At 51.8% G+C, this 13,146-nt stretch overlaps 1 protein-coding gene across 1 annotated transcript in view; it reads left to right on the top strand.

The window, feature by feature from the left end:
* VWA5B1 (von Willebrand factor A domain containing 5B1) overlaps positions 1-9,080 on the top strand; it is a 39,986-nt gene extending 30,906 nt beyond the window's left edge. Inside the window, exons 16-21 of the mRNA XM_061187036.1 lie at positions 38-175; positions 3,345-3,458; positions 5,639-5,713; positions 6,345-6,417; positions 6,944-7,061; positions 8,586-9,080. Coding sequence (XP_061043019.1) covers positions 38-175; positions 3,345-3,458; positions 5,639-5,713; positions 6,345-6,417; positions 6,944-7,061; positions 8,586-9,080 — 1,013 coding nt within the window. The remainder of the gene's footprint in view (positions 1-37; positions 176-3,344; positions 3,459-5,638; positions 5,714-6,344; positions 6,418-6,943; positions 7,062-8,585) is intronic.
* The last annotated feature ends 4,066 nt before the right edge of the window (positions 9,081-13,146 follow it).

Below are 13,146 nucleotides of genomic sequence, written 5' to 3'. Positions count from 1 at the left end.
GTCCACACAGTGACCCCCCCCCCTTCTCCCTCTGCAGGGTCCAGCCGCCGCTACCAAGTGAACGCCGTGCACACCAGCAAGGCCTGCAACGTCATCAGCAAGTACACAGCCTTCGTGCCTGTGGACAGAAGCAAGAGCCGTTACCTGCCCACCGTCGTGGGATACCCCAACTCTGGTAAGGCAGGTGCACGGCCAGGGCTCTTCTGAGGGCCAAGCAACTCCCAAGTGGGCCAGAGGAGGGGGACTGAGATACAAAGGAGCCTAGACTGGTGGGGAGGGGTTCAGGGAAGGGCCTTGAAGCTAAAAGGCCCCCCAGCAGATGGTTTGGCCGCCAGGGGGTAGGGGGCACACGAACCCCCATCCCACTTCTCTGCAGAGGGCTGTGAAACCATCCCACTCCCCTTTTCCCACTAAATGAATATGACTTGATTGTATTTTTCCAATTGGTATGTGCTCACTGTAGAAAATTCTAAAATATAGAAAGACGTGGATGGACCTCGAGATTATCATATGAAGTGAAATAAGCCAGAGAAAGACAAATATCATATGATATCGCTTATATGTAGAATCTAAAAAAAAAAAGATACAAACGAACTTATTTACAAAACAGAAATAGACCCACAGACATAGAAAACAAACTTATGATTACCAAAGGGGAAAGGGGGAGAGAGATAAATTAGGAGTTTGGGATCAACATATACACACATATATAAAACAGGTAACCAAGAAGGACCTACTGTATAGCACGGGGAACTCTACTCAACATTTTGTAATAACCTATAAGGGAAAAGAATCTGAAAAAGAATATATACGTGGGTGTGTGTATATACATATATATATATATATATATATATATATCTGAATCACTTTGCTGTATACCTGAAAGTAACACACTATTGTAACTCAACTATACTTCAATAAAAAAATAAATAAAAATTTAAATTTAAATTTAAATATGGAAAGACATAAAATAAACAAAAGTGACTGGACTGACAGTCGTCCAGAAATGAGTACTAATTAATCCCTTGGTGTGACCACTCTGCCAGACTTCTTTCTACAGGTGTCTACATGTAGAGAAATCAAAAGACAGATCATTTTGCATAAATTGGATCGTACCAATATGTGCTATATCTTACAAACTCTGGGTGTGGGAAATATCTTTCCGTCTTTTCATTTCAATAGCAGCAGGTACCCCACTGCAGGGAGCGATCATCATCATAACAGCCAATTAGACAGTGTTCCAAAGCCCTTTATAGACATTAAATCATTTAATCCTCAAAACAGCTCTGCAAAGAAGATACTGTTTCCCCCATTTTACAGGTGGGGAAGCAGAGGCAGAGGGGGTAAGTAACTTGCCCACGGTCACACAGCAGTGAAGGGCAGAGTCAGGCTTTGACTCCCAGTAGCCTGGTTTCAGAGTCTGTGCTCCCTCCTACTCCGCTCCACTGCCTCTTTTATTTTTTTAATGTTTAATTAATTAATTAATTAATTAATTAATTAATTATTTTTGGCTGCATCGGGTCTTAGTTGCAGCACGCGGGCTCTTTGTTGTGGCGTGCAGGCTTCTCTCTAGTTGTGGTGCGCAGGCTCCAGAGCGCGTGGGCTCTGTAGTTTGCCGCAGGTGGGCTCTCTAGCCGAGGCGCGTGGGCTCAGTAGTTGTGCCCCGCGGCATGTGGGATCTTAGTTCCCCAACCAGGGATCGAACCCACATCCCCTGCATTGGAAGGAGGATTCTTTACCACTGGACCACCGGGGAAGTCCCTCCACCGCCTCTTAAGGTTTATCAGAATGTAGCCCCCTATTATTAGACCTTTTGTTTATTCCCCTTTTGATTATTGTAAATTGTGCTGCAAAGAACATCTCTGTGCACCTGTCTGGTTAATCTCCTCAGGGTTGACATTCAGAACTAAGATTGCATATCAAAGAGTTGGCCCATTTTAAATTATTGTGATGTATGTTATCAAACTGACCCTGCCCCCAAAGGTTATCATGAGGGAGGTTTTCTACCCTCACTACCACTGAAAATTGTTTATCTTTCTAAACCTACTAAACTGAGAGGGGAGGAAAGTATCTTCGGGGAATTTCTTTAGCTTCTTTGTTGAAAACTTTTCGTATGTTTATGGACTATATGTACTTTTTCTTTCCTGAATTATCAATACATTTTCTGTTCTTTGCAGCAGCTTTTTCTTTTTTCTTTTTAAAGCAGACCTCCTGAAAGAATTGTGTTTGTTAACAAAATATGCCTTTTCTGATTCCTCTGCCCTCCCCCCACCCTGCTTTTTAAAAATCTGGTACCAAAATATTCAACGACCCACTCCCTCCCTCCCTCTGTCTCTGCCTCAGTTCCTCTGATTTCAGGTTCTGGCCAGCAGCCCAGGCTGTCACTCCACTGGGTCTTCTCACCCACTGGGCACTGTCACCCTGAATGATGTCACCCCCTCCCACTCATCTCTGAGCATTTTTTTTAGCTTCTGTACCCACAGGCTGGGAGTTTTAAGGACCAGGCACATATCTTAACCCAAGTCCCACAGCCCCCTAAGATCTGGATCAGCACTTCCCAAAGTGTGTTCCAGGAAGCTAGAACCCTGGTTCCGTGTCTTGTTAATGGCCATTCAGCACAAAAATAGGAAATACCAGATTAGGAAAAAACATTTCTGAATGACTGGATTAAATAAAACTTAAAAGCTTTCTTTACTGCAGGACTTCTCAGAGCCTTTAGGGTGTTTGTTAGTATACATGAAGAGGCTCAGAGAATGGACTACAGTACGAAGCTTCTTCAACACTTATTTTCCAATGGAACTCTTCATTTTTTAAGGGACAACTTCCAAACTAGTGTTCTCCGAGAATGGAGTTTCCCAAAACACACTGTTGGGTGCTGTAGCTTCATCTTCATACCCTGATGGTGATGCTCTGGGACTCAGGGCCCTGCCCTGTGGGAGAGGAAACTGGGACCTCAGTTTCTGAGACAGCAAACTGAGAGAGAAGGGAAATGGGGTGTTTCTGAGAAAACCAGCCTTTTAACTAACTAGAAAACATTGGTGCTTTCTGAACATTATCTCAGCAATAGGATTTACCTGGCAAGGTAAGTATTATTCTCCCCATTTTCCAGGTAAAGAAACTGAGGCTCAGAGTGGTCAGTACCCCATCCAGCTAGTCAGAGATGGGGCTGGGGTTCAAACCCAGGTCATTCTGGCTCAGAGCTCATGGTCTTACCTTCTGCAATGCCTCCCTGCCTTTAGATAATTGACCGAGTGAAGCCAGAATCATTCCTGCCAGCCTTGGGGAAGAGGCAAAAGACTGGCACAGTTGTACCCATCTGACCCCTTCTCCTTGTCCTCATGAAGGTGCTGTGTTGCGGATGGTCAGCTCTCGGGTGCTGACCCGACAGTCGAGGGGCACTTCTGCTGGTTTCAGGCGGACCCAGACGATGCTTGGGGAAGACTCGGCTGCGGGAGATGGCAAATTTCACAACCTAAGTAAGAGCCGCCTCCGGTGTGCTCGGAAGCCTGGGCCCCTGAGCCACTGCACCCTCATATCCGAGGCCCCGAAGGACTCTCTCTGAGTCTTCACTCTGGGCCTTATGGGGCGAGAGCAAGACCAGGTTTCCTGGATTCTCTGAGGCCTGAGATGGGCAGGGGGTCTCAGCATGGCCCAGGCATGCGTCGTTTACACAGCTTTGCTGAGAGAGCCACCAGGAGCCAGAGAGCAGCCTGGCCTCCCTGCCCACGTGCCCACACCATCCCCCACCTCTCCCTTTTCAAGGTCCACCAACCCCAGTGGCTGTTTCCCGCCTCCAACCTCTGAGTCCTCCCAGGCACTGAATGCCAGGAAACCTAATAAAGGAAAAAGCAAAGAGGCGGTTCCATCCCACCTTCTGCTTCTTCCAGGATTCCCAAAAGCATCCTTTCCACCGTCACCTGATTTCATTGTGCCTGCAGCTTGGGTCCTTGAAGATCCATGATTTGACCATTTGGTGACCTTGCACTAATTCACAGGATTGCCTTAATCCTCTGTGTCCTGGATGTCTGCGTGTCTTTTTGTCCCACTAAAGACAGCCTAACTGCTGCACTAGTCCTAACCCCTTCCTACGTGCCCTCACGTGTACAATGAGCATCTCCTGCCTTCTTCTGTGCATGGGAAGGACATCAGAGGTCCCACCTGGCCACTAGCCCCGACCCCCAGATCATAACAATGTTTTACCTGAGGGATTAGAAAGGGCTCACAGACTTTGATGGGTTAAAAAGAACAGTTTGTAAGGAGGTGAAAATCCTGAGAAGGATCTCTTCAGAATTAAGGAGTTCTGCCAACTCCTTGGTCCCTCAGAGCCTCCAAAACCAAGGGGAACCTGCTCTACCCCTGAACCAAGCTGGGTTCCCAGTCTAGAGGAAACTTCTGGTCTACCCTTTCCTTTCTCTGTAGCTCAGCTATTGGTGGCCCATGACTTCCATCAAAATCACAAATCCCTTCTTTTGAATTGTCCTCTGATTCACACCCAGTGTGTAGGACTTCTAAACTCTTAGTCTATCCCAAGCCCTTCCCCACCCCCCACCCCCCCGACAAGGATGACAATGGCTAACACTCACTGAGGGTTTTCTATGTGCTGGGCACTGCTTTAATTATCCATGACTCCTCACACCCATCTGAGAGTGTTTCTTTTATTTTCCACATTAAGAGATGAGGAAACCAAGGCTCAGAGAGATTAATTGACTTACACAAGGTCACACCGCAGATGCACAATAGAACCGAGATTTGAACAAGCCGTGTCTGGCTCCAGCGTCCATGAGGTTAATTAACCACTATGCTCTCTGCCTGCTGGTTGCCTCATTCATTCAGTCACTGGTTCACTCTTGTGCTGCCCCCTGAGCATCCAGTGATAATCAGAGCTTCTTGCCTTCACAAAGCTACTAACGGTCTCATAAGGGAGACAGAGGCTTTGCAGAACAAATCTGTGCGTGAAGCTTTTTCCATAATTTGGATCATTCCTATATAGTATATCTGCCCGTCACTCTCCAGCCATTGAAATATTATAATAGTCATAAGAATAATCATCCTGATTATATATTTTGAACAAACTATGTGCAAGTATTATCCCCATTTTACAGATGGGGAAACTGAGGCTCAGAGCCCTCTGACATGTCAGTGCCATGTTCTGATGCCTCCTGGAGAGCTGGCTTGAACCCACCTTTCCCCCCACCTCCAAACACCACGCTCAGGCCTCTGACCTGCTCCTGCTTCCCTGCTGGGTCTGTAGCTTGCGGCTTTATTGAGCACTTATCATGGACCAGGCACTAAGCACTATCTGTGTATTATCTCATTTAATCTTTACAACAACACAGATCAATACTATTATCCCTGATTTGCAACTGAAACTTATAAAGCAAGTAACTTTCCCTGGGGTCACACAGCTAATCATTGGGAGAGTTGGGATTTGAACCCAGGCATGTCCGACCCTTACAGTGGAGCACAGGTGGTATCTTTGGGAGATGAAGGCTCATCCAGGCAGGGATGGGAACCCTGACCTTGCTCTCCCAGCCCATCCCCAGGTACTGTGAATTCAGACCAGCACTCTCCTTGGGAGGATGGGAAGTAAGGGGGAGGGCTGGGGAAGCTCAGGCCTCACTGGCTTCCTCTATTGTAGATGTGGAGGAAAGCCCCACTGTGCCCTTCAGTGAGAACACATCCCCGGGCCGCGAGAAGTACGCTACTCCTGAAGGTGAGTGGGCAGTCTGCCAGCTCTCCCTTTAATTAAAATAGTGATAGATCTTTGGGCCAAGAGAGTGTCTTAACCCAACAAAGTCCTTGTTGGTTCTTTTATTCCTCAAAACAGTTCCATGTATGATAAATAGGAGGATCCACACTTTAAAGGAAGAAAACTGAGACTCAGAGAGGTGAAGTGACTTGCCCAGGGTCACACAGCAAGTTGGTGACAGAGCTAGGCCAGGAATCAGGCATCCCAATTCCCAGCTGAGGGACCATTCTACCACCTCACTCTGCCGAGAATCTTCAAGCAATGTGCCCATTGAGGAAACTCAATGTCCCTACTTGGGGCTGAAGGGGGTTGATGTGAAGTTGTCACTGTCCCCACAGGTAACCTTCCAGAAGATGCCAGGGGCCACCAGCCAAGGGAACTTGGAGGCCTGCTTCTTTACACACGGACCCACATATTTCTCCCCTCCCCATACCAACTGGGTCAGAAACAGCCCTGCAGCCCAATCATTAGCTCAGATCCCTAGGGGTGTAGGCAAGCCCCTACCCCTCTATGGGCCTCTGTTTCCCCATCTGGGTAGTGAACAGCCGGACAGGGTCATCTGTCAAGCCCTAACTGTCATTCTGTGGCTCTCCAGGTCCCCTGCACAGTCTGGCCACCTTTTCTCCCCTTTCTTCCTTGAAGGCGTCAGAGACTCTCTTTGGATCCAGGTACATGGGATTTCCACTGGGGGTTCACTCTACCGCCACTCATTTTCCCAGGACTGTCCCTAGCTTGGAAGGCCAAAGGCAGGCTCAGGCTGACATTTACACAAAAATGAACAATCTGAAGGATGCCAAGAAGGACCCCTGCCCAGAGATAGCACTGTCTTCAGGTTATCACACTGCTGAAACCACCTCCGCCCCAAGTTCACTTCCCACGGGTTCATGGTGTCTTTGCAAATGCAAGTCCCCCTGAGAGGGTTAGCATGAGACTCTCTGACCACTGGGCTGAACAAGAACATGCTATCAAAAGAGAGTCCTAAAAAGAACACTACCTCGCCCCTCGCCCGGGCAAGCTGCTAACTGACTGAGTGCCTCCGGGGAAATGCACTGTCAAATGAGGAGGTCATCTGTCAGATCCCTTTCCAGCCCTGGCTTTCAGAAGCTGTTGAGTGGGCTCTGGGGGGCGGGGGGAGATGACCAGGGACACCACTGGGGCAGCGGTGGTCACTCTTCCCCGGCTCCACCCACACAGGCTGAATCTCAACAAATCCAGGCTGCTGACGCGAGCGGCCAAGGGCTTCCTGGGCAAGCCACTGACCAAGGCTCCAGAGTCAGCCCCAGGGAGCCAGAGCTTGGACTACGTCCCGCTGGTGAGTGCCCCAGACCCTAGACCTCAGGCCCACACTCAGCAGAGGGGCTGCTCCCTGCTCCCCCTCCACCAAGGGAGGAAGACCTAGACCTTCCCGCCCGCGTAGCAGCCGGGCAGGGGGAGTCTGCCTGAGTCCTCCGTCTGGGAATTACGAGTGTTGCTAAAAGCCAGCGCCAGCACCACGAAAAGTCTTTGCAATCTGCCATCTTCGCTTTAAAAATTCACGGGAATCTTGCCCTCTACTCCACCACCTCTGTGTGCCTGTTTTTCAATACATAACAATAAGCCTTGAAACGACTCACATGCAAGTAAAATGAACACCCCAGGGACATGCAAGGTGTTTAGCCAGTGGCTCTGCAGCTGCCCCAGCATGCGGGGCAGGGAGAGAAACCCAGGTCGGGAGTGGGTGTCTGTGAATTGAGGAGCAAGGGAGCCTGGTCCTGCCACATCCGGGGCTCAGCAAGGTTGGGGATCAAGAGGTGCCGAAAGGAGGGACACGGTTTGAGCTTCACTGCCCCGCTGCAGCCCCTGCACACCCAAGTGCTTAGTGTCACTTGGAGTTTCCAAATATCCCGGGCAATAGAGCAGGAGGCATGTATTCACTCAGCAAGGATTTGTTGAGCCAGGCACAGCGCGAGCCCCTGGGAGACAACCTTGAACTAGGTGAGGATGGTCCCTGCGCTCACGGCACTGGCAAGGAAACCGGGCAATTCTGATCGTTAGGTGCTGTGATGGGAGAAGTTGGGTTTGGTGGGGGAGAATGGGGAGGGAGGGAGAAACCTACTCCAGGCTTGAGGTCAGGGAGGAATGATGCATGACTTCTGGAAGAATGTAATGGTTAAGCCAATAGTTTACATGCTGAAGTTACATGGTTAAGCTGACAGTTTACACATGAGAGAGCGAGCTTGGGGGCTGGAGAATGGGGTGGAGGGGAAAGAGTCAAGGACGAACCAGCGCTTTGGAAATCATAGCTTGGATTTATTCTAGGAGAACATTGAAACTACTGAGCTGTTGGCCTCCAAATAGTGACAAGGTCTCTGCCTTACAAAGACCCTCAGGATGCAGGAAAGATGGAGTGAAGGTGGGGGGACAGGGGAGGGAAGTAGAGGCAGGGACAACGTGAAGTGGCAGACGGTGGATTGCAGAGCTGTTCAGAAAGTGGGACCCGTTGGGACTTGGTAACCGATTGACATGGAGGGAGGAAGAGGGTGGTTAGCTGCCCAGAGTCTGTTGGATGGCAGTGGATGGTCCCAGTGGCCGAGCTGGGCCCATCTGCCCAGGACAAGAGGCAGGTCTGGAGTGAGGATGTTGAGCTGGGCTTGGAAAGTCATCAGCTTGAAGTACCGGTAGGATAAAGCATGGCGATGCTCGGCTGGGCTGGGTATCCCGCAAACCCCCCGGGTAGGTGGGGCGAGCTGGCTGGGGGAGGTGAACGAGTGGGCTCTGTGCACCCAGACTTGGGCATGGCCTGGGGCTCCATGGGCTAAAAAGTTTGAGGCCCACTGAGGGGCTCCCACACACACAGGTGTCTCTGCAGCTGGCCTCCGGAGCCTTCCTCCTCAACCAAGCCTTCTGCGAGGCCATCCACATCCCCATGGAGAAGCTCAAGTGGACCTCACCCTTCACCTGCCACCGAGCGTCCCTCACCGCCCGCCAGCCCCCGAGTCCCCAGATGTGCACCAGCCCCTCACCTCGGCACCCCTCCTGCGACAGCTTCTCCCCGGAGCCTCTGGCCGAGGGCAAGCCGGGCTGGGAGCCCAGGGCTGTGGTAGAGCACACGGGGAAGCTGTGGGCCACAGTGGTGGCGCTGGCGTGGCTGGAGCACAGCTCCGCCTCCTACTTCGTTGAGTGGGAGCTGGTGGCCGCCAAGGCCAGCTCGTGGCTGGAGCAGCAGGAGGTGCCCGAGGGCCGCACGCGGGGCTCGCTCAAGGCTGCCGCCCGCCAGCTGTTCGTGCTCCTGCGGCACTGGGATGAAAACCTGGAGTTCAATATGCTCTGCTATAACCCGAATTATGTGTAGTGGGGGAGGAGGGGGGTTGGGGCAGGGGGGGAGAGGGAGGAGACCACGTGGGCCTGGTAGGGGGACTCTTGAAACTGTAGCCAATATACTGGTTGCTAGAAAGAGCCCTGGATTGGCAATCAGGAGGCCTGAGTTCAATGCCAACTTTGCTACCACCTAACTGTGCAACTTTAGGCCAGCCCCTCCCTCCCTTCTGGGCCTCAGGTTCGCCACCTGTAAAATAAGTGGGTGAGGTGAGGGAGTTGGACTAGAATCCCAGAACGTTCAAAGGTTCCTTTCTGCCCGGACATCCGGAGAGCCGTGGAATTTACTGCCACTGGGGGGTGGGGAGAGAGAGTATACAGTTTAAGCCTGAGTTCTCTCTGGAGGAGGATCACACGGGCAATGCCCCCCTCAAATGAAGGGTGGATGAGCGGACCCAAAGCCTGAAAGTAACCAGACCTGCAAGCTTGCATCCAGGCAGAGGGAGACCACCTCTGCCAGCTGCGTGTGGGATGAGCATTTGTCTCCATGGTGACAGTCCAGGACCCTAAATCCCACTTACAAACTGCCTGGAGAACCATCCTTCCCAGCACTTTAAAAGCGTCACCCGGGGAACTTTTCTTTTGGCTTGGAAGCCCTTCATATATTTTAGTGTTGGTTTGCAGACTATTTGTGACTTCCTATCTAAAAAGAGGAGATGGGCAGGGCAAGGGGAGGCGCCCTGCAAGCCAAGGTGTTAGCATTAAGCCGCAGTCTGTGCAAAACTAGTCCCAAAAGAAAAGCCGTGGTCACAGAAGTCAGTGGAGAAACCCGAGGACACCTGAAGTAATTTTACACACTTTCAGGGATTGCATAATGCAAGCTCTATCCCCTTGTGTTGAGGGGCTAGAGAGCCACCCTGTGTCAGCTGCATTCTGGGATAGTGGGGGCCCTCCCTTGCCACAGCACACTGTGAGACAGAGGGGCTTTTTTTGCAACAGAGAACCTTGCTTGGCTGCAGTGCATCTGGGGATGGCAGCTTCCACTGGGAGCCGTGATTTATTCAGTGAAATGAAAGACTCTTGAAGCTTCAAAGCAGAGAGCCCCTGGGGACGTCCCTCTCTCAGGCCCACCATGTGTACCATGTAGGGACAGGCGTGTCCCAGCCTCAGATTCCCTCGTGGCTGGGGCCCCATCACCTCTGTCCTGCAGACTCCCTTGGAGGTGGGTCTGGACCTCACCCAGGGAGCCCATCAGCTTGGGACTCCACACTGAATCCATGCCCTTGCCCAGCCCCCTCTCCAGGGCCTTAACCTTTCCTAATCAAGGAAAGGATTCCCTTCTGGCCCCAGGGCCCTGGCGAGAAGCACCCTCCCCCCAGATGGAAAAGGCAGCCCCACCAGGATGCGGTACCCTGCCCCGCACGCCCCCCGCCCCCAACGCACAGCCCTGCCCGACCCTCCTGCTGTGCTGCAAAATCTCCCACGAGGGGACTTCACCTCCCCAGCCCTTCTGAGGCTCTCCCCAAAAAGCCGGTGACCCATCCCGCATGGAGGGGAAGGGGCTGGAGACTTCAGATCAAGTCCCATCTGCTGCTTGGCTGACTGTTCTGCTTCAGATGCCCCCCCACCCCCGGGGAGGAACCCAGCCCGGCAGTCGCGCACACACAGGGATGAGGGCCCGAGGCTCTGGCTCCAGACCTTGTCATCTCCCTGCATGCGTCCTCCCCCGCAAAATAACACTTGTGCAGCTATGCAGCCAGCAGCCCCAGCTTCAGGGGAAGGAGGAAGGGGCGTGGCATCCCCTTCTTGGCCCCCCAGGAATGGGAATATTGTCAAGCTGAGAGCTGAAATGCCCGGCACTCGTTTGGGCAAGTGGCTATCCCTCTCTGGGTGCCCTGGAGCCAGGGTTGGGTGGGGGGGGGGGTTCCCCCTGCTTTGATATTCCCAGATTCTCTGCCTCTGAGGTGTTTCCCTCTTAGTGACCATGGACTTGCTTGATTGTCTGTGTGACCTTGAACAAGTCCCATGTGCTTTCTGGGCCTCTTTCCCCCTTAAGGTGACCAGGTGGGACAGGGCTGGCCAGCCTCTTGCTTAACCTGCTTCTGGGTCTCCAAGCTCAGTGTGGACAATGACCGGAGCTCAGGTGGCCCAGTACCTGCCCAGTGTAAAACCAGTGCTGCAAGACCCCTGGAAGGAGGCACTGAGAAGCCCGGCAGAGCGATGGGCACACCACCCCCTTCTCCAGGGAACTGTCTCAGACCCTGCCCCAGTAGCGGTTGCTGGAGCCCTGGACAACTCTGATGCACAAGCAAGTCGCTGTCTTGTGCACTCCCTGATTCCCCCGCTCAGCACCCAAAGGTGCAGAGGAACAAATGCTCCTTGATTTCAGATAACCCAAGGGCTTTGGGGGACATCTGGATAAGAGACATTGTTTCAAAACTCCAGTGGTATTGAGAGGACATGGGTCTCAGGAATCTGTCCCCAGGGTTGCCAAGCAGAGGACCAAAGGGACTTGCTTTAAGGAAGAGAGAAGAACCTTAGGTAATTAGCACATACATTGAAGCTAAAGTGGTTCCAAGGGTTCTTGAGTAGGTGAACCGATGCCCCAGCAATCGGGATTGATTTGGATTAATCTGGATTCTTTGTTAGCCTAGCCCTTGCTTTCTAGGTCATGCAGAAGGACGTTTATGCCCTGCCTGGCTGAAGAATCAGGAGGGTACAAATGCTTAATGGCATTGTCCAAAAAAGCCCAGCCTTTAGTGGAAAGAACTTGGAGCTAAAAGCTGGGGAATTTAAATGTTGATCTGAACTCCACCACTAGTGTGCTGTGTGACTTCTGGCAAGTTGCTTGCTTTCTCTGGGCCCCATTTCATATTTTGTAGAAGGATGAGGTAACACTAGATCAGCATTTCCAGCACTATTTCTTGGTTGATATGTGAATTAGCAATTCATGAGAAACTGTCTGGCGGGCAAATATGTTGGGAAAACACTAGGAAAACAGATTTCTTGAAGTCAGGACAACTCAGTCCCATGAATAGGTAAATACGCATTGTCCGTCTCCATCGGGTGATTCAGGTCTCTCCCCGGGTTATTCAGTAGGGAAAATGCTGGTCTAGATCTCCTTTTGGGTTGTTCAGGCACTGACATTCAAAACTCCTTTATTGAGAGCCTACTGTATGCCAGGCACACTGGGGCGGCGTAGTGAACATATTAGGTGGTGTTCCTGTGCTTTTTGGAGCTTGGTGAGAAGCATTTGAAGGATGTCTGCTCCATGAACCGTTTCCTCACTTCCTGGCCATCCAGGTGGGTGTGTGTTGACTGGTCACACCCCCACCCTGTGGTCCTGCCCTCTGCGGGTGTGGCCTCAGGCACCACTGGCACTGAAGACCGCCCTAAGCTTTCTGACACTCATGGGTGTGTGAATAAAACTGACCACTGCAGCCAGGGCGGAGGTAGCTGTGGGCCTCCTTGTCCAGTGAAGCGGGGCGGGGGCGGGGGGAGTCCCTGCCTCAAGGGTCCAACCTGCGGCTACACCCAGAGGCAAAGCCCTCTCTCTCAGACCCCTCGGCTGAGGAGACCAACTCCAGATCCCAGGAAAACTGGACCCCACACGTAGGCAGACTTACACTGGACGTGGAAATCAGCAGCATAAGTTTCCAGCCAGCACTGTTGTTTTCTCAATCTGTCCCTTGCCTGTGGACCAAACCAATGGCATCTACTGTCCTCCACTGCTTGGGCTGATGAATGGAGTGGCTGGTCCCAAGACGAGCTGCTGGTGGGTTTTCACCTGCTCCTCAGACATTTGAGAAAGCAAGGGTTCCTCTTCTTCCCTTCCAGCTGTTCACGTGGAACAGCTGTCAGAAAAGACCTCTCAAGTTTCCTTTAAATCCTGACTGGTCCCTGTTGGTCCCTACCCTTATTTGGAGGAGTCTCCTGAGATCTGTGTGCAACCAACCCCAAGGGACTTGTCACCTCCTTCACCTGCCTGGCTGGAACCTGTGTGACACAGCAGCACCTGCCATGGCAGGGTCCAAATGCACACAAATGCATTCTGCATCCTTAGTGCCCTGGGAAGGGAAAGAGAAGGGCTCTGCTACCCCCAG

This window comes from Eubalaena glacialis, chromosome 3 (genome assembly GCF_028564815.1).
Source record: "Eubalaena glacialis isolate mEubGla1 chromosome 3, mEubGla1.1.hap2.+ XY, whole genome shotgun sequence".
NCBI classification, from domain to species: domain Eukaryota; kingdom Metazoa; phylum Chordata; class Mammalia; order Artiodactyla; family Balaenidae; genus Eubalaena; species Eubalaena glacialis.
Note: the sequence above shows the minus strand (reverse complement) of the source record. Positions and strands in the feature narration are given on the sequence as shown.